Source organism: Cryptomeria japonica, chromosome 8, assembly GCF_030272615.1.
Source record: "Cryptomeria japonica chromosome 8, Sugi_1.0, whole genome shotgun sequence".
NCBI classification, from domain to species: domain Eukaryota; kingdom Viridiplantae; phylum Streptophyta; class Pinopsida; order Cupressales; family Cupressaceae; genus Cryptomeria; species Cryptomeria japonica.
The window spans coordinates 206,721,858-206,746,928 of NC_081412.1; the positions used below are offsets into that span (position 1 = coordinate 206,721,858).

Consider the following 25,071-nt stretch of genomic DNA (forward strand, 5'->3'; position numbering starts at 1 on the left):
GTGAGCGACCAAAGGGGAATGACCATCAATAGCATCAAGGACGATCTGGTCAAGTATGTCTACATGGTGATAGGTTACCGGACATTCTGCTAGCAAGATCAACTTTGTCTCTGCTACAGTACTAAATGCTGGGTACAAGGTGATTATGGAAGATGCCTCGTTTGATTTATGCACCTATATGCAAAGGCAACTCCTAGTGAACCTAAAGTCAATAAAATAGGACAATGCCTTGAGATTTAAATTTAGACAACTATTGGTCAGATTGTTCTTCTACTTCCAAGGCTACTTTCTAGGAGTCGGTGATATTCAGTGGTCTGCTGACCAACCGGTTACAAAACAAATCAGAGAATGTATACAAGTGGTTGGAACCAGTTACCCTGAAGTCCTGAACAAATACTTTGATGAGTTCAAATGCAAGATGAGCCAAAGGGTGAGAATATCCAGTGATATTGTCAAGAAGTATGAAGGGGACATCTACTTTATCATCAAAGTAGATGAGTGCATAATGGAGGTTGTTGAGCCCAGAAAGGAAGAAGTGGAGCCTATGGGTTATGAGGTAATGTACAACATGTTGGACGGATATGCTTCTACCCTACTTTCCTCACCACTTGATCCCAAGGAGAAGAGAACCGACACCTATCTGGATAGGATTACACCGGTTGAGGAGCCCTCAGTGAAGAAAGGGAAGGCAGTACCATCTGTATTAACATCGGTTACTCTAGCGAGTCCTAAAGTGACCAAGAAGTCACCAACAAAGAAGAAAATGGAAGTTGCTCCTACCAAAGTATTTGAGAGAAAGCAGAAAACAAAAAGCAACACACCAGACTTAGAAGACACTGTATCTGAAGAACCGCCTAAGAAGACTAGGAAAATGAAGAAGAAGACAAAGGCAACCAGTAGTGAACTGGCATCATCTGCACCGGTAAATATTGATATCTCCTCTTACAAACCTTTGACACATTGTCAAAGAACCATTAAGAATATTAAGAGGAAAGTGCTAAGTGACTTAGTAGATTATTTTGATGATTTCAATGATAATGAGAAGGAGGATGTAGAATAGGAAGTCATTCAATATTTGTGTATTAATGATCAATCGCCATCAAAAATTAAGTCTGTGACACCAGATTCTTTATATAATTCTTTAGACAACAAATGGCACATTTCCATAGAAAAGGAACAGGAGATAAGAGAGGAAATATTTGCTCAATATTTTCTTGATGTGTCTAATTCCGAACTTTATGAAGTTATGGAAAAATATAAATGCCTCTTCCTTATGTGAAGAAGGAGACTCTTGTTGCTAGAAGGGAAAGTCCTTGAGGTGGTAAAAGATGCCCACTCTCATGCCCAAGATGCTCTAAGATTGCACCAAGTATCCGAAGCCAACAAAAAGGCTGAACAAGAACCTGAAATTGTAAAACCGGATGAGGTGTATAACAGTGAGGGAGAACAGGTCACTAAGCAAATGGACCCCATTGATGTTGATGCCCTGAATGGTGAAGATGTTACCCTTGATACACCATTAGAAACGGCAGGACAAGAGAAACAGGATGAGAAGAAGCAAAAGGAAGAGGAGAAGGGAAAGGAATAGGAGAAGAGAAAGGAAGAGGAGAAGAGAAAGGAAGCACAGAAGAAACAGGAAGTAGAGAAGAAGGAAGAAGAGCGGAAATAGGAAGAGGAGAAGAAGAAGAAGGAAGATGAGAAGAAATGGGAAGAGGAGAAGAAGAAAAAGAAGAAGGAAGATGAGAAGAAATAGGAAGCATAGAAAAAGAAGGAAGAAGAGCAGAAACAGGAAGAGGAGAAGAAGAAGAAGGAAGATGAGAAGAAATTGGAAGCAGAGAAGAATAAGGAAGAAGAGTGGAAATAGGAAGTAGAGAAGAAGAAGAAGGAAGAGGAAAGGAAAGAAGAAGAGAAGTGGAAAGAAGAAGAAAGGAAGAAGGAAGAAGAGAAAAGAAAGAAAGAAGTTGAAGAGTAGAAGAAGGCCGAAGAAGATAAGCAAAAAGCCAAAGAAAAGGAGGAAGCAACAAAGAGTGCTCATACAGAGACCCCAAAGGCAACCGGTGATAAAGCCAAACTGGCTGACATCACTAGTCCCATTGACCTCCAGTCTGCAAATGAAATGGAACTACTACAAATCATTAAGCTTTCTCAAGAGTGACTGGATGCACTAAGGAGGAAAAAGGAGGAAGATGTGATTCAAACTGCGATGGAAACACTCACTAGTTTGATTCCCAGTACCAATCTCCCAAGTATCGATTCCTCTTTAGCTCAATTGAAGCTCTTATGCACAGTTGTAGAGGACCAAGTGCAATGCTTGGAAGATGTTGCTGAAGCTAATGCCAAAAAGAAGCATCAAAAAGCTTTGAACACTGCCTTGGTGAAATAGTTAAATGAGGTCCGGTCCAATCTGCAGCTGGCACAGAAGGACATTAAAGATGTTCTAGATGAGGGGAATCTATTACTCAGTAAGATATGTCAACCCCATCTATTTTGTGATGATGTGCTTACTTAGAAAGACAAACTGCAAACTAATTTGCAGATATTCATAAGCACCTTCAAGATGCCATATGATTCCTTTACCGCTTATGGGCAAACCATTCACCGATTTCAACTTCAGGCTACAAGAATTGATTTGGAGATCAGCAACTAGACCAGGGATTTGCAGGAACTACAACTGTTTCTACTACAAAGACTGCAAATACTTCAGAAATGCTATCTCAATCTGGATGCCTTGATGGTTACTCAAGAGATGAGTAACTTGAACGCCATGGAGAAACAAGTATCCTAGATGCAAATGGAGAGTGAGGTTGCTACATCATTGCTTGAGTCATTATCTATATCCATGGAGACATTTATGCAAGACTTTAAATTGGTTTTTGACAAGTTTCATTCTTTATTGTCATAAACTCTTATTATTTTAATGCTAATGGACACAGGGGTTATTCAGCTGCACTTTGTCATTGTTGGCAAAGGGGGAGTAGTATTTTGTATTGAAAATTTTGATGCATGCTATGTATACTTTCATGTTTATCTCTATAAGGGAGTATTATACATTGTGTTTTCTACAAAAGGTATATGCTTAGGGGGAGTAGTTTTGATTATGGCAAATTATTTTTATAAAACACTTAGATGTCAAAATTTTCCTAAGCGTTTCCATCAATGCCAAAGGGGGAGATTGTTGGATTTTTTGATGTTTATGTTGTGATTGTCATTGATGGAGACACACTTGCTTTGAGATCACTTTTTGTATGTATGAGTTATTCTCAACCGGTATTTTTTCCAAACCGGTATTGCATTATAGTCTATAGGCTATCGGTGTTTTGCAGAAAGTGTTTACCAATCTCAAGCAGTATGGAGACCTCAAGCGGTTCGAGGATCTCAAGCGGAGTGAAGAAACTTAAGCGACAGTTATCATTTTCCCAGTCTTCATTTTTGGACAACCGGTAATTGGTTTAATGTTTAAACCAGTATTACTTTGTGATGAGTTACCAACCAGTAATCGGTAAAGTTGTATGAACCAGTAATACTCTGTGAGAGTTACCAACTGGTATTTTTGTGATGAGTTACCATCCACCGACACTTTGATGGTGATTTGTGTCATGTTATCAAATATGTCTAGATGCAATGAACCTAGGAACTTGCAATGTAATCCTATTGGACCGACATAAAATCAGATTCCTTTTTAACGACATCATGTCTAGGGTTTTAGGAGATGTAGTTGTTAGGGTTTTTGGTGGTTGATGAGTTTTTGTATGTGCGATCTTAGGAGAGAAGATCAAGTCTGTGTGCTATAACAGAGTCTGGATTTATTGAAGACTAAAGTAATGATGAAATGCATTAGCAATGAGCTATCATGGATCTAACCAAGAAGGTTGTGCTATTTGTTAGATCATTCACTTGTTGATTACTCACATCTTTGACAAGTTGGAAACCCTTAATCGAGTAGGCCCAGAAAAGCCTTTGTAAATTCTCTAACAAGGTGGTTCACATCTATCGATCTAAAATCCTCTCACAAGGTAGTCTTTAATCAGACTTATCTCCTAATGGAGATTGAGATTCGTAACAAGATGTGTTCTGTTGAACAACATTGTATGACTTTAACTAGTCTGACCTTAACTGGTCTAGTTACTACTCTGTAGATAGTTACTTGTGGGTTTCATCTCACCGTGGTTTTTACCATTTGGGTTTCCACATCAAAATATCTTGTGTTATGGTGATTGTGCTTCTATGGGTGAATGCCTTATTTGCTGTTTGGTTTGCATTAGTGTTAACCGGTTTGTTAGTAAAACTGTTATACCGGTTTTCTGCTAAACTATTTAAGTGTTTAAGTTCAGTATTTTTTGCTATACTAATTCACCCCTACTCTTAGAATTCATCAGTTCCCTGGTTCTAGCTGCGCCTCTTGGTTCTAGTACAAGGATCTGAGCTAGTCTTCCCACCACCAACACTCTATCCACCCTTCGATGCAATATTGTTTTGCTTTTCCCCCAAGGGAGGGTCACTAGTGATGGTCCTAGTTCTGTAATCAGTCATCATGGAATTATTTTTTTCTAAACCATCAGCACTAGTTTTTATCACCTACCTACTAATTTCCACTAGATTGTTCAGGTTTTCCTTGATCTCACTCACATCCTCTTCCAACTTCTCAATTATGTGCTCTTGGTAAACCTTCATAGTTTCCAGATCTTTTAAAAAAATTTGGATCATACTCATGATCTTCTTAGTTTTCTTGGGCCCAGGGGATTCCGTGAAAGTGTCAACAATTCTTTTAATCCCATCTTTTAGGGATCCAATTTCCTTTTCCACCCACTTCCATCACTTCTCTTGAGTTCTAGTAGGCTCCAATAGCATATTTACCATCACCCTCTCCTCCTTTATCTTGCCTTTATTTTCCTTATTCCCAAACCCCTGTTTCTCATCATCCATATTGATGGGGATGTCCAACCTAATCTCGTGGTCCTAGACTTTGGACCCACTTGATTTGTATAGATTAGTTTTCTTTTTGGTGGGTGGCTCCAGGTCTTGTATTTGCCTACTACTAGATTTGAACTTACTAGACCTCCACCTTGGAGGATTGATTTTCCCGCTACTGTTAGTTCTTGGGGCCACCGTAAGCTCCCCTTCTTTCTTTGGTCTATACTCAGGGTCCTCGATATCCTTGATATCACGCCAATCCATGGCAGTACCACTATAATCCTCATCCATCTCTATATCAGAAACCAACTGCACATCATGGTTAGAGGAGGAAATATGGGTTTTATCCTTGGGGAAGGGTTTCACTTCATGGGTTTGGGTGTATTCCATAATCAACAAGATAAGCCTTTCATGAATCACATGGGTATCCTGATTTTCAAAATGTTTAACTACACTATTGTCCAAGGAGGAAACGGAATAAAAGGGAATGGAAATAAATCTACCATGCCTAAAATGGTTTAAGATAGTAAAATGATGTGAGAAATACTAGCATATCTACCATCTAGGGTAATGTACCACATGATGAATTCTGTCATATCAGCCCAGAGGGAAATAAACTCTTTCTTGTTATAGCCACCATTCGCCATTTTCCTAACCCTTTGTCTTTATTTTTCCTTATCATAAAAGGCAGCAATAGCCTCCTCACTCGACTCCCAGTCTCTATAGAATTTTATGCCTTTCATATGTAGACTAGTAACAGTGGCAATCGGGTTTTCATTGACTCGAAACTCCACACCAAAGGCAGTCAGTACACCCTTATTCCAACCTTTAACAAAGCTTTCCGTAACAATGGAAGAATTACCATGCAGTCTCTCCAAAAAAGGCACCATCCTACCATCAAAATATTCCTCCCAAACATCCTTATTCTTCTGTCACTTATCATAGGTTGTGGGTTCAAACCTATTCTTTTCACCTCCCATTCTGTACCTCGAAAAAATTAGAGACTCTAGAAAAATGAGAAGGAAACCAAACCAAAAACAAGGTAAACTGAAAGTTCTAAAACTTCTCAAAGTGGTAATAATTCTAAATACCACCCAAACAACCCCCATCCCATCATAATCTTTCATCATAAATTTCATTGGAAAGGCTAAAGATATTGGCTTCATTTCATGCCAGGTCACACAGGGTTTTCAAAAAAAATTCCTCTCCTCTCCACCGTTTAACCACCACGTTACCCATTGCCAAGTTGGCCAAATGATTCACTAGTTTGTTTACTTCCTAGAAAACATGTGAGATCTTGAAATCCTCCAAGATAGCTATCATTTCAAGGAAAAACTTGATTAAGTTTTAAATAGTCCAACTAGTTATTGTATATCCCTTAATGCATTTAACAATGTTAAGAGAGTCACGTTCCAGCCAAACCCATTTGAACCCCTCCTTGGTCTCCTTGTGTAGGCCAATGTTGGTGACCATAGATACCACAAAAATGGTTATTATAGGTTCCCAAAGGGAGTGCCTCGGCAGAGACAAGGAAACCTAAATGGTTGCTCGCACTCCCCCATAGCCAGCTAGCCCAAGATTTCCTTTGGACACCCCATTGGTATTAATTTTGATCCACCTCGAAAGGGTTGGATTCCAAGAAACATTATCTCTAGTATGTTTGATTTTATAAATAGGGATAGATATATTCCAGCATGTCTACCACTAATTGATAGTATCCCATTCCTCCTAGCTAGACTCAAGAGGAGGATCATCTTTCCTACCAGGACAGTAATTAAGAAAATTTTCCTTAATAACATTCCTTATTTTGATATTCACTGCAAGAGAAGTGGACTCCATATCTCTGAAGACCCTATTATTTCTTTCCTTCCACAAACCCCAAGTAATATGAGGTAGGGATAATTTCCACATAATACCAATTGCATGGTTGGCATAAGGGTACTTCCATCGGAACCAAAAGTTTTGGATAGCATCTGGGGGGACCCAATTATAATTACATAGGTTGAAAAAGAAGGTCCAGATGTCCCTAGCATAGGAGCAATGTAAGAGAAGATGATCAACATTTTTGGCTTCTTCTTTATATTAAAAACATCTATTAGTGATGGGGATCCCACGTTTATAGAGATTATCAATGGTAGAGATCTTATTTTGCATGAATAACCAGAAGAAGATATTAACTTTAGGAATTAAGAGTTTATTCCAAACTCCAGCCCAAAAGGGGGGAGGAGAAAAATACCTGTTGATGATTCTAAAAGTATCTGCCACCAAAAACTGTCCCAAAGTAGAGCCATTCCAAATAATCACATCTTCCACCAGAGAGGATGGAATTATGATCAGGTTTAGCCAAGAAAATAAAGGAGACAAAGAAGCATCCAAGGTTCTCAGGTCCACCCAAACTCCATTATTGATATAATCCACAACCCAAGTTCCAATTAGATTATTGCATTTCTCTTTGAATTGTGAAGCCCACACCGAATTAGACAAAGGTCCCTCTCTTTTCCACCAATCATACCAGAACCTTATATTTCTACCATTTCCCAAAACCCATTGGCTTCCCTAAGAAATAATGAAAGAGGATCTAAAGAAGTTATTCCAAAGATCAGAGATGGAAGTCAGGAAGGAATAATTTTCCAACATTCTTTGGAAACCATGAATTTGGTATTTGTCCTTGAAAATATCAATCCACTCATTATTCTCTTTAAACATCTCCATAACTGCTTAGCCATTAAAGCTCTATTAAAGTCTCTCAGATGTCTAATATCAAGACCTCCCCTATTTCTAGACAAACAAACCTGATCGCAGGTGAACAAATGAAGCCTACTCTTGGATTAAGAACCTAACCAAAGGAAGTGCTTATCTATACTTTCCATTCTATCAACAAATTTGGTTAGGATTTTAAATAGACTTGTTGACTCTAAATTTTACCTTAAATGTGAACAACCTTATGGGAAATTTAGTGATGGGGGACCTATTGCGCAAAACTCATTGAATGACCTCAAATTTTAAGAAGCTGACTCTTCATTATAATTAAGTAGGAAAAAGGAAAGAGGAAACTTAAAGCAAAATGGTCTACACTATTTAGGTGGTGCACCAGAACACTTTGGAAAATCATTAACAACATATAAAACCTAGAAACATCTAGTTTTAAAGCAAATTCAACAATCTAACTGCCCATAACCATTCAAGAGAATAATCCAACATAACACTCATTCAACATAAAATGATATTAACTATTCATTCAATAGATAACAAGACTCAGAACATAGTTTAATCCGCGAAGTCTCACAACGAATATCACAGAAATTATTGAACTTGAAAACAACATAGAAGTCAATATATATTAAGTATCAAATAAAACCATCGTAGAGGCCATAGGCACAAAATGATCTATCTATCATTCACTAAATTAAATAAACATAAAGGCTTCTTCAAATGAGAAAAAAGTCTAAAAAATCTCTAAAAGTCTACACCCTTAAAATAAAGAAAACATACGCATAAATAGAGACCACAACTTAGTTAACAGCTCATGGCATCAACAACCGCTTCTAGCCAGAAAACCTATCATTGCATCCTATGAGATCATACCCAACAAAATCACCCCCGAAGTAGTTATTTCCATCATATTGTGGTGATCTCCATACCTTCTCAATAATAAAAGCTTGATGCAAACCACTTCCCGACTCACTAACTGCCTTGGAAGACATGCGACAGGTCTGAGGATATCTAAAAAAGAGCGCGTGAAGGCACAAAATGTCCTTATCCTCGCCTGATGAATGGTGGGGCCAAGAGGAATGACATGTCATAAAAAACCAAGCCACTTGACAACTCTATGTTCCCCCAAAATCTGAATAGTAAAAATGAGTGATCAGAAACAATGCCGAGATGACATCTGGCTTGCGCGTTTTGTATAGGGAGCATGGATAGAAAATAAAAAAGAATGGGTGCCACCCAATCAAAAATGTCATCTACGGATGACTCTGAAATAATGTTAAGGTTTGTTGGCGACTAAAAGGGGGAATTCTGCCTGCGAAATGCTAGAACCCTAAATTGTTGGTTCGGAGACCACACTTCATGTCAGAACAAGGTAGAGTAGATCGAAGACCTACTACAATGGAAACCATTCTTCCTCGTAGGGAAACACTTGTGCCTCTAGATTCTAGTAGTGTTGATCCAAAGAAATTATGTCATCAAATGGAAAGCTTTCTGGTTCATCATGGATTAGTTTTAAGAGCACGTAGAGCTTAGCCTGGGGATGAAAGAGATGCTCAACCTCTTCCACCAAAATGGAATTGTTCAGGCACTGTAGGAAGGTCCTAACTTGCTGCAAATGCTCAACCTGGTTTAACACTTGTTCAATTCCTAGCACAGAACCATCTGCAGGAAACAGTGAAGCAGACCTAATGAAACAAACCTCTCTATATGTTTTTTGATGTCAGGGACTAAAATCTGCAATGGCTCAAGTGCTGCTGATGCATGCATAATCACTTTATGTTGGTTGATGAAGATATTGGTCTTCCTGATCAATTTCCCATGGTCTTGTATCCCTTTCTCTCTCAGCTCCTCATCTTGAGCTACATACAACATCTGGATTAAGTCCCAGGCCACGGGGAGCTTGGGACCAATGACAAGCATAGATCTGTTGATGAGGGAACTCACCTTGGCACAAACAGACTACGCTTCTTTAAGGAATCTTAGCACAGGTTGCAGTGAAGGGCTATATAGCTTAATTCTTTCCTAATGGGAAGCATATAACTCCACCAGGATTGGAGAAAAATCTCGAGAAATCTCAACAGAGAGAGGAATATTTAACAACCGTGAGACTTCCTCATCCATTGTTGTTATTTCATGTTGTAGCTTTCTATACGTATCTTGTTCAAGAACCACCTGATTCTTTAGAGCGAGGATTTTGGCACTTCCATCTTGCAAAGTTTGTTAGAGTCATGACTCAAGATCTCTTTCCACTGCAATAAAACTTCTATGTCCAAGAATTTCCTCTCGGCTTTCTCTAGGCTACTCTCTTTTCCACGCAACTCTGTTTCAAACTTTTATTTCTCTTCTGAAAGCATGACCTATGTGTCACTTAGTTGCCGAGTGTACTCTTCTTTTAGGCAAATCTCTTCACGCAATTGTGCATGCATTTGGGTGGCATCTCTGGAAGATACCTTTAGCTGCTGAATTTCTTTCTCTTTCTCCTATAATTCTTTCAAGGCCACACTTCTTGTTGCCTCCTGTCCTTTCAACTAAGAACTCACATTATTAAGGGCAGACTGCAACTTTCCCTTTTCAGAGTTAGCCTCCATCAATAATCCCTGCAAGCAATTGATTTCAACACTCTGAGCTTTGTCTTCTTTTCACTGTTGGGTGAAAGATTCTTGAGGTTCACATTCTCCGCTTGCATCTTCTCCAGATGATGACTCTTTTTGATGAAATCTAAAGACACGATCTTCAAAGTTGCTTTCATCATTTCAACCTTATCGAATGTCGTACCATTTAGGAGGTTGACACTGATAGCATGTAGAGTGTAATCATTGGGTCTGATTTGGGCTTCAAGCTTGTTAACCTTGGGGAACATGGTTGTGAAGAAAATATTATCCTTCTCCTCACTAAAGTGTATTTGTAAGTGTGGATGAGCTAGCCTGGCACCATATTTTTCCTTTCATTTACCAGTCTTGCCAATACAGGAAGTCTTATAATAAGTAACTTGTTGTTGATAATCATCCAGGTTGGCAATAGCTTGGTTTGCAAATGTTGCACCAGGAGGGATTGTAAAGGGGAATTGGGAAATATGACCACCACAAGAGGTCTGAATAGGACATACAAGTGTGGTTGGGGAAAATAATGGGACTAAGGGAGAGGCTCTTGAGGAAAATGGATTAGCAGATTCTTCTCCAACATTTGGGGGAGGAGTGGACTCTCCAAAACCAAGGCTCTGCAAGATGATATCTGCTTCAGGCATCTTCAATGAAAATATTGCAAGAATTAAATCGGGGCCTGGGAATGAAATGGAGACCTGCAAAAATGGTTCATGAGGGTCAATCGGTGTTCTAGTGGGTGCTAACCTAAGGGCGGTGGGAATCTGGGTATGTATAGCTATGAAATGGGTAGTAGTAGAAGAGACAACTTGAGTAGAGGGAAAAGGAAAAGAAGGGCATACCTAAACGGTGGAAGTCAATGGCCACTGAGGAATTGAGGAAACCTTTGGGGCTTGAGAAGACTAACCTTTCTTTGCAAAACCAATATATTGCTTCTTACTGGAAGGAGATTCAAGTGCCTGCTTCTCAGCTTGTCTCTTACGAGCCTGAGAACGGGGTCTATGAGCAAAACTCATGAGAGGAAGAAGAATATGAGGCTCGTTATCTTGTTGTTCAATACTTATAACCTCTATGTCTTGCCGATGGGCCACCTCGGGGGATGAGTATCCACGTGGGGAGTTATTGTCTTTCTCTTCATCAAACTTGTTGTACTAGCGCCATTCAAGCTCAAAACGCTCATCCAAAGGAGCATTCCCAATGTTAGCCCTCGGCTAACTCACTTCCTATCAGTAGATCCAGAAGTCCTCCCTCTTTTTCCTAGGCCAAGAATCTAAAGTCATGGCTTCCAGCATGGTCTAGGGAATGGGTTTCATGAGATTGTACTTTTGCATGATGAAGTATAAGCTCAACCACGGGGTCACTTTAGCATGGGAAAATCATTAAGACCCACATAGAGATTTGGGTTGTCTAACTGTGGATTAGCGCATCCTACCCATGAGCTTCGTGGTTCGTGTTTTACTGCATTCTTTTTCCTAGAAAGGCACCCATCTGGGTCATAACTCCAAGTATCATCAATCACCACTAAGCCGACCTAGACCAGCTTAGATGTTAGGACATTTTTTGCAATGTTTCTTTGAACCAAAGTGATGGGGCCAATAGCTTTGTGTTCCTCTTTAACAGAGATGTCATGCTTCCCTGCCCCTATGGCCCTTTCGATTCTCACCAATTGTCGTGCAATTTCAAGGGCAAGCATCCTCTCGGTGACATAGATAGGTAGGCAGAAGGGTTCTTCCGAGAAACCATGCACTCAGATAAAGGAAATATTTCTACCTAAGAACTAATCACAAGGAGGGTGTTCGTTGTACACCTAGTTCATTTGAACTTGAGAAAAATGGGCGAGTGGCTCATTGGGGATTGAACTAAGGTCGCTAATGATGGGAGTTAATAAACAATCAGAAAATTGATAGGCATCGTAAGAATCCAATAGAATGAGTGTCCAAGATAACAACAACATCTTGTTCTCTAACTCATCATAGATAGCCAGTCGCATGAATTGGCTGAAGAAAACTTCATTTTGGTGCAGAAGGAGGTGAACAAGGACTGAGGGGAATCTCAAACACCGAAACTGCTGAAAATCAGATAGTTCCTTTACCATTTCTTTGGCTATAAGGATAGAGAAGTCAAAATGGAAAGACCCCTTCTACTTCTGGCATTTGAATAGGAAACCCATCATAGCAGCAGTGATCTCCTGATGATTATTGTGACCGCATAACCATGCAAGAGTGGATGAAAAATCCTTGAGGTCATCATGTCTCAAGTCACTATAAGACAAGGGGAGTCTTGCGAGTCCAGATGATAGACTTTGATTGAGGGCACCATGAAAGAAGGAGACAACATCTCTTCTGGTGTTCCAAAATTCTTCCATAACAAGTTCAGAGGACACCTGCATCCCTTGAAACATGGAACAACACATCATGTCCATTATGGCCTCTGGGGATATTACCATTTTCAAGAAAGAGCTGCTAATTGAGCAGGAAATAGGGTTGAACCCATTGGCACACACAACCACAAACTCTAGAAAGTGTGGAACCATGGGGACCACAAATTGAGGGGCACCACTATTCTAGAAATGAGTTGTTATGGATTGTGGTTCCGCTCTATGATGAATAATTCTATAGCATGCGGCCTCTCTAAGGTTTTTGGGCTGCTTATGGAGCTCGGGCTTGATAACACTCTCAAAAGTATCTATCACTGCAGATGTGTTGTGGGTAACCATCTTAGACTTGGCCTTAGTTCTCTAATATTTCAGCCTAGGCAGAATAGCATGGAAATATTAAGAGAGTTAGCCCAGAAAATCTACCCATAATCCTCCCTGAATAGAACTTGAGAGAGTCACTTTCGCTTCCATTTCTGACAGAGAACCTTTCTCTCATGACTTTTCAAAAGTTTGTTTAGGCACTTAGGTTGCAAAATGAGCAATAAGATGAATACCTAGCGAACTTCTTCCTTTAATGCACTACATGCTTAGATCTTCATGAAAGAAGATGCTTAATGACAAGCGTCCATTTCCATGTATGCCAATTCATTTTACAATCGCAATTAATCTTGAGGATGATGGCACCGACATCTACAATTACCAAGAGAAAACTTCCTCAGTCTGCCATTAATCGAAGCCACTTGAGACGATTTGCTTGTCCAAACCGATCTCCCCCTTATTAAAGAATATCAACAGCCAGGAAGGCTCGCACAAGTTATGACAATCCTGTAGGGATTATGGTTTAAACATGATGTACTAGGCAGGCATTTGCCAACTCCGAATAAGAATTTACCTACTTGTTCGAATTGATGAGGAATGACAGGTGCGTCAAAATTCGAGAGTAGTGGTGTTTTTACTAATTGTCACCTAGAGATGAGAATTAATTATAAATATGTCTTTTAACAAATTCTTTTACATAGTATTAGCTTCAACGACGGAGCTTCTTTAGGAAATGGATACCTCCATTAGGCTCATCAGCAGTAAGGCTTAGGTCACTTTCCTTGAAAATATTTCTGACCGAAGGCTGCAAAGGATGACAAGGTGAAAGAATCCACAGATCATCGCTGCTATCAAATGGGTTCTTAGTGAGGACTTTATAGACAATGTGGACCAATACCGTGTAAACATAGACATTTGTTCGCGTTTCATAGTTTCACTGCTAGATTCTGGAATGACTGGGCTTCTAAACTCAGAGCTCATTACATCACTCTTCTCTCAAGATTATCTAGGGGGGTCAGAGGATGTCATGGCATATCACGTCCCTTTCAGAGGCCTACCTCTAACATTAGATTTGAGGCATTTCATCACTTTTAGTGTGGAGGTGACTTGGCACCTGCTTATCGGCAGTTTGAGAACAATGACGCTTTCATCTCATCTCTTTCGAGTGGAGCTCATTGTAGATTTTCTCCTTCGATTCCACCTTATAGTTCCTCTTCTAGATGGCACCAAATGGTACACCGACTTTAGGGATTACATATTCCCATGGGTCTTGACGCCACACGTCCAACCGAATTTGGTTGTTGTGTCCATAGCCGAGGATCCTGGTGGTGTTTTTGACCATGAGTGGTCAAAGGGAGAGGATGTTGCAAATGATGCTGGAAATTCTGATTTCCAAATAGAGGATGATGAGGATGAAGAGGATCCTTGAAGAAATGGTAGCCTGTCTTTGAAGACGTCATCTTGCTTTTTTTGTTAAAATTAGGCTGACCTACCAATGAATTGTAAAAAATACTCATAATATAATGATTTTCTTTCTGCTTAATTATGGCTTATCTTGTGACTTCCACTTTTCATTGGGAGGGCATGAAGGAACATAATTAAATAAATAAGGCACACAAAAACACTATTGACATTATGTACATTTAGAGAAACACCACTAATGAAAAGGCTTAAGGTGGAACCCATTGACCAGGATCTTGAGAGAGTCTCCTTGCATATCTTCAAGATCAAAAGAATTGAACCCTTTGCAACCTATTATGTGGAAGGGTCCCTCCCATAACTCATCAAACCTGGCATGCTGACTAGGATTAGCCATCCTTTCATTGTACTTCAAAACTAGGTCACCTTGTTTGAAATCTAGGTCAAAACTCTTTTTATTGTCGAACCACTTCTTGATGGTTTGCTGACGGTTTTGAAGAGACGCAAATGCAGCTTCCCTCACCTCTTCTAGTTCCATAATTTCTGCCAACCTTAAGTCCATGGTACCATTCTCTTCCACCTCGATAGACTTAAGTAATTGCAAGGCAGGGATTTCCAAAGACACGTGAAATAGTGCGTCTTTACCATAGAATAGTTTATATGGGGAATTATTTAAGACCTTCTTGGGCATTATCCAGTCGGCCCATAATGCAATCCTCAAGTGGTGATGCTACTCCATTTTGTGCTCTAAGCCTATCCTTTAAATGAGTCTGATGAGATTCTTGTTAGTGGACTCGGTGAGTCCATTTCCTTGCGGATAGTAGTTTAAGGAGGTTTTTAGGTAAATACCTTTGCTGAGGGGAAATTAGGTGATTTGTGAACCTACGAATGCATGTGCATTATCTGATATTATGCTCTTTGGCAGACCATATCAGCACACTAGATCCTCTAGGAATGTCAATATCTCAGTCTAACGAATTCTTCAGGGGAACAACTTTGAACAATCTGGTGAAGTAGTCAGTAGCAGTTAAGATTCCCCATTGAGCAAAGGGTTCCTCCACCATTATAGGCCTTAGTGGCATTGCCGCTTTTCTACACTTGCCACTATAATAATGGCATTCTTTGCACCCCCTCACTAGGGTGTGCAAATATTTGAACATAGAAAGCCAGAAATATCCGACACGGGTGATCTTGTTGATGGTAGTTTGTGTTGAGAAGTTACCTCCTAATGAACCCTAATGAAATTCATATAAAATCTTGCTAGGTTGGCTTTGGCTCACCCAGTGGAGTAGGATTCCGTCGAAATTTCTTTTGAAAAGTATGCCATCCACCAAGCGAAAACTGTTGTTCTGTAGTCTATAGAATATCCTCTTTTCAGGGGGGAGGATTTCAAGAAAACTCCCCATCTTCATGAAATGTTTCCAGGCCTCCATCCGGCATGTCTCTGCTAGTTCAGAGGTGACCATTACCACTTCTTCAGAGGCCATCTCGGTTTCTCGGTGTTCGACCTCTTGGGCTATGTATTTGCACAAACCTTTACTGCAGATTATCTTGGTGGGCTTGACATCAATGTCGTACTCCAATATTTTGGTAATCTAGTTCACCCTCTTCTCTTTGATGCCGCCTTCCATGATATATTCTCTGACTGAAGGATGAGCAACATACATGGTAGTATTATTATAGGCAATGTAGTGTCTAAATTTTTTAAGGCCCTTGACTACGGCCAAAGCTTTATTTTCAATAAAATTATACTTAGCATCGTATTCCTTAAGAGGCTTGGAATGGAAAGGTATAGGGTGCTCACTCCCTTTTTTTGCTTCTTTCTGGGTTAGGACCACAACAATACTATAGTTGCTAGAGAAAACATACATTATGAAATCCTTAGACATATCGGGGTTGGACAACATGGGGGCTGAGTAGATAACATTTTGATTTTCTTGAAAGCCTCATTAGCTTTGGGAGTCCATTTGAAATGTGTTTCCTTCTTAAGAATTAGGGTCAGAGGCCTTACCATCCCTGCAAAGTCTAAAATAAAGTGGCTGAATGATGCTAGGATTGTACCCTTTCAAATCTTCATAAGACCATGCTAGTACACCTACATATTCATCACAATATCGGGCCAATCTCTTTCAGTCATCTGAAGGAACCTCCTTTCTGACCTTGAGTATTCTCCCACCTCCTACCGACATTTTGGCATAGTCCCCTTTATCAGCTGTAAGCTTTCGCCTGCCATTTTTGGCATCGTCATGGTTGAACAAATTTTCCAAGGTGATTAATCCATTAGGAACTTTTTTGGATTTCAACTAAATGATTTGATCCCCGTAAGCCTCTTTTACCTTAGACTATAGTTGATCTGCAAACTCCCCTGAGTTTTGAATGAACGAGGCAATCTTTCCATCACTTTCAAAAACTTTCTAGTGGGTGTCGTTGTCAAGAATAGATGGTCGAAAAACCACATAGAATATCTGGGAGTTGGCGAGCAAGTCCACAACAAGGTCAAATTGTGATCCAATTGTAGCCATCAGATCAGCAGCAACATTTGTTTTTTAAGGAATTCTCTGGATATTGAAAGCATCAAATCATTCGATCAAATCCCATGTCTTATGATGGTAGGATCTCATGCGAACATGTTTGGCACTAGAGATTTCTCAAACCTGGTGGACAACCAGCTCAGAATCGTCCAAAACTTTCAATTGCTTTATACCCATCCTCTTCACCAAGCTCAAGCCTTGGACCAACCTTTCATATTTGGCTTCATTCTTAGAGAATGCAAATTGTAGATGAAAACACTTCAAGATTTGTTCACTTGAAGGTGAAGTGAGCTAAATCCTAGCTCCTGAACCTACTTGGCATGTTGCACCATCAAAGTGTAGGGTCCAAAGTGCAGAAGACAACTCTTCTTTAGTCAATGATTCTTTGGTATGTTTTTGAATGATCTGGTTTTCATCAAAAATGCAGTAAGTACCTAGTCTTGTGGCGTGGTAGTTAGGATATGGGTTAGTATATGAATTCATTGAAAAGAATCTCTTGATCGGGTGGAATATCCCCGATCACTTCTTCATCCTCCAGAAGCTCTACGATTTTCCTTTCTTCATTGGAGATGGAGGTATGAGTGGGTTGAAAATTGAGCATGGCTTGATCGCTATGTGTTCAACGTGGAGGGGCTCTAAAAGGATTTTGAGTTTGGTAGCACGTTGGGTTTGAAGGATAATGTGGGACCAATCTAAAGACAAGTAGCCTCCTATTTTGATAGTAAAATCTTGGGAAAGACAGAGCCCCAAAATAGGCGGGATGTCGATAACTACCACTTCTTGAGGCACGATAACACTAGGACATGTGAACAATGTCAGCAGAAGGTTCTTGATAAGACCCACTGTCCAGACTTTATTTCCATCTAACTGCATAACACCCCTATTTAAAGGCTCGTATTTGATATTTAAAACCTCAATGATTTACTTAGGCATGACGATGGTGATAGCACTAGAATCTATCATAGAATTGTAGAAAATTTTATCTCCAACTATGAGAGTTAGATAGAAAGGATTTGGTTTAGGCTTAGCTTCCTTTTGAGATTTAGGAAGCGTGGCTTCATTTTTCAACATGGTTGGTCAGCATGATCTATCTGCAGAGGGATGAAATCTTTCTTCACTGATCTGCGGAGATTTATCAGTATTTCTGCTTCCATTTTTTCCATCTCAGATAGGGCTTCTTTCAACAGATTCTTTTGTTCTAGGATACTAAGGATATCCCATAAAGAGACATTAGTCGAGTCTTTCCTCAAGTATTCCACCACGTCCTGTATTATCAGCACCGACACCTTTGGCTCTCTTGGATTATAGGGGATAAACTCCTTTCTTGGGTATGTGATAGAAACTGTGGGTTGTTCAGGAGCTTTATCTATGGCCATTCTCTCTAGTGAAATGCCTTTTCGAGTGGAGGTTGTAATCTAATTGCACTTTGGGAGCCCCCAATTTTGATGTGGCTATGCCATTGGTGAGCACGACATCTTTGTCCTCCATCCAAGAGAATAGTGCGTGGTATGGAATATCTTTGCCTCTTGTTGTATTGACATACCTTGCATATGGGCAATGAGAGATGCATTATCCATCCCAGGAGATCCATAAACCAAATCATTTAGTACCACGCCTAGGTTCCATTGCTTTGAAGTTTTTTGTTGCAAATGGCCTATCGAACAATTTCTTGGAGAGTGATCATTGTTACATGGAAAACACCAAGAATTAGTATCATCTGCTAGATTATTTTGCCTCACTGTTAGCTCCTTACCGGTGTTAGGGTAGATGGTGTGCAAAGGATTGGGTACCGAAACTATTTGGCCATTTGGCTAGCTTGGGGGAGTTTGGTTGTTCGCATACTGGTTCTACTGATATGTAGGTCAATTCCCTTGGAAATGTTGTTGGAAAGGGGCTCTAGCAGGTGGAATTTGAGACCTTTTCAGATTGATGATCTTGTTTGAGAAGGTTATCAATAAATTTTTCTTATCACTGACCTCCGCGGCCAAAGATGATTGTGGAGGTGAATATGGTTGTTGGGGACTGGGGTACATGTACATAGATTGAGGAGCGGATTGCTAGGCACAGCCTCTTCAAAGGCCTAATTTGATAGCTCGGGGAAGACCAGTATGAGTGGTCGTGGAGGAAGCTTCATGGCATCAATCAAATTATTTTTTGCTTGGACTGCAATTTCAAGTGCTTGCGGGAGGGTATTGCCTCCTAGAGATTGAATCATTACTGATATGTTAGAGTTGAAGGCTTTAAGATAAAAGACAAATGCCATATCCATAGGGGGCAGGCAAACAACGATATTCTTTGCCAGGTCCTCTAGAATCTTAAGTTGAATTTTGTCACTACTTCTTGAGGGGCTCTCTTTATCGTAATCAATTGGTACATCAAGGATGACCTATCAGCCATATCGGAGAACCTCTGAAAGAAGCGATCGCCCAGTTGATCCCAATCTACTATAGTGTTTGCACCCAAGATTTTGTATCAATCTAGAGATCTTCCTTTCAAAGATGCCACAAGAAATCTCAAGGCTACATTCTGCTCGATGATACCATGGACGGTGCAAACATTGGCTATATCTTGTAGATGTTCCCTGGGGGTGTTGAGACATTCTCTAGTAAATTTAGGGATGACCTTTAGAAAGAAAAAGGGGATCAGTCCCCATACTAGAGGTGGAGTGGGGGGAATGAGAGGGATTTTTTTATTCCATGTCACAAAATATCTAGGAGGAACCCACACCATTATTGTAGGAGTGACTGTAGGGAAGAAAGGTAAGCTTTGGGAAGAAGAGGTTGCAGCCGAATGGACGTTTACCAGGGGTGGAAGAATTATACTAGGATTTAGGGTTGTCTGACTCTTGGTAATGGGCATGTGACTCATAAACTAGCTTACGCTTATTCAAAATTTGGGCCCCACTAGGTGTGCCAAAAAAAGAATTGTTGACTCTAAATTTTACCTTAAATGTGAACAACCTTATGGGAAATTCAGTGATGGGGGACCTATTGTGCAAAACCCACTGAATAACCTCCAAGTTTTAGAAGTAGACTCTTCATTATAATTGGGGAGAAAAAGGGAAAGAGGAAAATTAAAGCAAAATGGTCTACACTATTTAGGCAATGTGCAAGAACATTTTGGAAAAGCATTAACAACATATAAAACTTACAAACATCCAGTTTAAAAGCCCATTCAACAATATACCTGCCTAGATCCATTCCAGAGAATAATCCAACATAACACTTATTCAACATTAAATGATATTAACTATTCAGTCAATAGATAACAAGTCTTAAAACATAGTTTAATCCATGAAGTGTCATAGCAAATATCACAGAAGTTATTGAACTTGAAAATAGTATAGAAGTCAATATATATTAAGTATCAAATAAAACCATCACAGAGGCCATAGGAAAAAAATTATCTGTCTATCATTAAATAAATTAAATCAACATAAAGGCTTCTTCAAATGAGCCAAAACTATAAAAACAATCTTAAAGTCTGAACCCCTAGAACAAGGAAAACATAAGCATAAATAGAGCCCATAGCTCAACTAACAACTCACGGTATCAACAACCTTCCAGCAACCACTTCTGGCCAAAAAACCTATCATGGCACCATGCAAAATCATACCCATTAAAATCACCCCTGAAGTTGTTATTTCCACCATATCATGGTGATCCCCATACTTGCTCAATAAGAACACCTTGATGTGAACTACATCTTGACTCATGAACTACCTTAGAAGACACGTGGCAGCTCTGAACACATCTAGAAAAGAGCATAAAAAGATAACTAAATTGGGAAGTGCAGAGGCACCAAGTGTTCTTATCCTCTCATGATGAATGGTGGGGCTGAAAGGAATGCCATGTCATAAAAACCCAAGCCACTTGGCAACTTTGCGTTCCACCAAACTTTGAATAGAAAAAATGAGCGATTAGAAACAATGACGAGACAACATCTGGCTCTCGCGTTTTGTATGGGGAGCATAGCTAGAAAATCAAAAAGAATGGGTGCCACTTGATAAAAAATGCCTCCTACAGACGACCCTGAAATAATGATAAGAAGACTCATAGCATAGACAGGGAGGTTCTTAAGTGAATCCTTAATTAATTGAAGTTTACCCACTTGGCTTAACAAAGCTCCTTCCCAACCAACCAACTTCCTTTAAAATCTATTAATCAAACTAGACCAAAAGGAGTCTAGGGAAGGTCCCACACACAATGGCAGACCCAAATACGAATCAGGGAAAACACCCATCTTACAACCCAATAAATTGGCAATATTCATTTTTCTATGCTCAAGAGTATTCATGAAGAATATGGAGCTTTTAGAGAGACTGAACTTTTGCCTCGATCCTTTATCATAAGTATCTAGGATAGCTTTAATAGTCTTTGCTTCTTTACTCAAAATTTACCCTATCAGTAATGTATCATCAACAAATTGCTAGTGGGAGCAAATAGTAGCTTGGGATGAAGGTCGTAAACCCCTTAGATTGCTCTTCCTGACATCTCTTTGGATATTTTTGCTGAAACCTTCACTCATGAGAATAAAGAGGAATGGGGATAGAGGATCCCCCTATCTAATACCCCTCGATGTCAAGAAGAAACCAAACATCAAACCATTGAGTAGAACCAAAATTTTGGGAGTGTTAACAGACTGATTTACAAGATGGATGAAAACGTTACCAACCCCAAAGGATTGGAGCACTTTAAATAAAAACTTCCAATTGACCCGATCATAAGCTTTGAGGATATCCAAATTCAACAAGAAGCTAGACTTCTTATTCACAGACAAAGAATGGTTATTCTCATGGACAACCATAATAGAATCCAAAATCTTTCTACTAGGAACAAAACCATTATGATGCTTCGAAATCAAAGAAGGCAACAAGTTTTTAAGCCCACATACAAAGATCTTGGTAAGGATTTTATAGATTGAGTTACATAAACTAATGGGTCTAAAGTCCTAAAAGGAACAAGCATCAGGTTTCTTAGGGATTGGGGAAAAAAAGGTAGCATTCAGTTCCTTAAGAAGTGATAATCTAGCACCATCTACATCATCCGAACCAATAATCTGCCAAAAAGTTTGAAAAAAAAACATAGGGAAACCATTAGGGCCAAGAAATTTATTACCTTCAAAGTAAAAGACTGCAACTCTAACCTCATCATGAGATGGGGTTCTGGTTAGCTCCTTATTCATGTCATGGGAAACAAAACATCTAAACTCCTGCATGATCTCATCTTGAGCATTAACATCAAGAGGACCATCATCTGAAAGAAGAGTGAAAAAATATCTAATGCCTTCTTAGTTCAACTCCTCCTGCTTATCAATCCAACCATGATCCACTAAAATTTTATTGATTCTGTTTTAGGCCCTATGTTTGAGGGTAGTCTAATGAAAAACTTTGTGTTTCTATTACTAGATTTGAGCCATAAATATCTGGACCTCTTCTTCTATAATTCCTCCTCCTTAGACATGATACCATGAATCTTCATAAGTAACTCAAATTATTTATCCATAACCATGGGTTCATACCCCACATCTTAAATTTGAGACTGGACATCATCCAAATCTTTCTTGAGCTTATCTTTTATTTGAAAAATATTGTCAAAGAAAACCTTATTCCAGAGTTGGATATTGGACTTATTGCTGGCTAGTTTCTTAAACACTCTAAACATCACAATGAATATAAACATTACACCATTTAGAAATATTGTCATGAATATCTAGTGCTAAAAGACACATCTTCTCAAACCTGAAGGGGAAGACCTTCCTCCCAGTCAAAGGGGATATACTCAGAGAAATCGAGAAATGATCAGACCAATTCTGGACAACACATTTAATCTACAAGAAGCATTATGAATTCACTCAAGAGAAATAATACCTCTATCCAGTCTAACTTGTATGAAGTCTCCCCCACTTCTTCTGTTGGACCAAGTGAATTCAGCCCCAAGGAGATCAAGGTCCAACAAACCGAGAGAATTAATTATACCCGCCAAGTCCTGCCTACTTTCATCCGAAATAGGCATCCCACCAAAATTTTCCATACTAGATAATGGGGTATTAAAATCACCTAATAGAATCCATTTTTCATTTGGGAAGGCCATTCTAGCATTAATGATAGATGACCAAAGCATTTTTCTATGAATTTTCCCATTTGGGGCATAGATATTAGAAATGATCCAAGATGATCCATCAGATAGACTAGTAGATCTAGTGGCAATGTGATTGAGAGAGGTAAAGACAACCTTACCTAAGATTCATATAGGATTCCACAAAGTGGCAATGCCACCAGAAGCCCCATCACCATCAGCACAATGAGTTCCTCACTCACTGAAAATAGCCAACTTGATCTTTTCCACTCTACAACGAGGCATTTTGGTTTCTTGAATAGGAAAAATATTTGGCTTGTCATCTCTAACTAGGTTGGATAGAAGATCATGTTTGTGGGGATGATTCAATCCCCTAATATTCCATGAAATAAATTTTATTTGACTGGATGGGGGGAACCAATCCCCATGTCCTATAGTGTTCTTTGGACTCCATCAGCAAGGGAAGCCCAACTGTGCTTATCTCTAGTAATCAGATTGGGAGGCCTCACCATTGCCCTTAGATAAGATCCACAATCCACCTTTTGTCTATTTCTAGTCTTAACACCGCTAGAAACCAGTGTTAATAAATGACCATTTAGGGAGTTCCTTTTTCTAGTGCTTATTTTTTACCTCAATAAATAGATTTGGATTATCATCATCCTCGGTCACATCGTCAGTATTGTTTGAATCCGATAAATTCCTAACTTCAACAACAAGGTGGATGGAAGGATCTGCAACCCTATGATCCTCCATCACAGACTTATCCTCATTTAGAAATATCCTTAGACTTTGAACCTCACCTGACATCCCCCCCTCATTCAAGGGATCCAAGATTGAAGGATTTGGATTGAGACCATCCAGAACACATGGGATATTATTCATTCCATCCATACATGGAGTGGGATCCAAGGAAGGGGGCACCACAAAATCTACCCCCTTTGTCTCATTTTTCTTCTTCCAAGTCCTCTTAGGCCTAGGCTTAGAAGGGCATTCCTTGGCCCAATGACCAACTTTTTTACAATGGAAACAAGAAAAGGGAATAGATTCATACTCAAATTTTTGCACCCATCGGCCCAACTTAGGGAAGAGGTCAATCTCCTTCGGCAAATTAGCATATTGTTTAACATGCACACATATTTTGGCATACACCAGATGCCTCTTCACAAAGGTCATTTGGTCAACTGAAAGGAGCTCACCAGAAAAGGCAGCAATCCCAAAAAATATTTCTTCGCCCCAGAACTCCATAGGAAAACTTGGTATCCGCACCCAAATAGGGGCCTCATTACATTCCCATTCCTTTGGGATAAAGCTTGGTTCCCATTTCTTGAGAGCCAACGATGATTTGCCTAACATCCAAGGACCACCCACTAAGACAGATCGAAGGTCCTCCTCATAGGAAAAGGAGAATGAGAAAAAACCATTAGACATGGCAACCACATCAATCTAACCCTTTCCTTTCTATTTATGGGACACCCAATCCCTAACAACTTCAATATTAGGTTGAGAGCCAATAAACTTGCCAACTAGGACAAAGGCCATATTAGCCGTATTCATTTCCACAATACAATCAGGAATAGAAATGGAATAAGAACTAGACTTGGGGTCCACTTTATGGAGAACAGGCGCAATAGGCTTGTCGTTGAGGTTTGACCGAAATAAAGTAGACCATTTTCTATTGTAGTCTAGAAATCCCAATTTCCTAAGATTTTTCATAGACTTTCTAGGACCATCCCCGCACAAGGTAAAATACTAAAGTCAACTTTTTCTTTTGGCAGTACCAATAAGGTACCCCCATCCCAAAACCCATTGAGACTACCATCAAAAGCTTCAGATTTTATTTCTCCTATGGTGGAAATCACGTGGGAACCTCTAGAACCTTCCTCACCCGATCTTCCCAATCCCACTCCTGCTCCAATCAAATTCAAACCAGTCGCTCCAGTCATTCCTGCTATTCTCACCTCTCTAGTACCTCTCATTTTTTACTACCACATTTTTTTGTTTCCAACAATTACATTGTTGTTATCAATAAAATAATATATAATAATAGAGCAAAATATTATAACAATAATAAAAAAATAGTGTGATTAAGAAGAATTACAAGTAATTTATATTTTCTATAATGTGAA

The 25,071-nt window shown here is 39.5% G+C and overlaps 1 protein-coding gene across 1 annotated transcript; it reads right to left on the reverse strand.

Annotated features, from left to right (window-relative positions):
- Nucleotides 1-14,575: 14,575 nt before the first annotated feature.
- LOC131857601 (uncharacterized) lies at nucleotides 14,576-15,028 on the reverse strand. The gene has a single exon (XM_059210289.1). It carries the CDS (start codon nucleotides 15,026-15,028, stop codon nucleotides 14,576-14,578), a length of 453 nt encoding a protein of 150 aa, XP_059066272.1.
- Between the last annotated feature and the right edge of the window lie 10,043 nt (nucleotides 15,029-25,071).

Coding starts and splice junctions, on each gene's coding strand:
- LOC131857601 (XM_059210289.1), bottom strand. CDS start 15,028: ATGCCCAAGAAGGTCTTAAATAATTCCCCATATAAACTATTCTATGGT.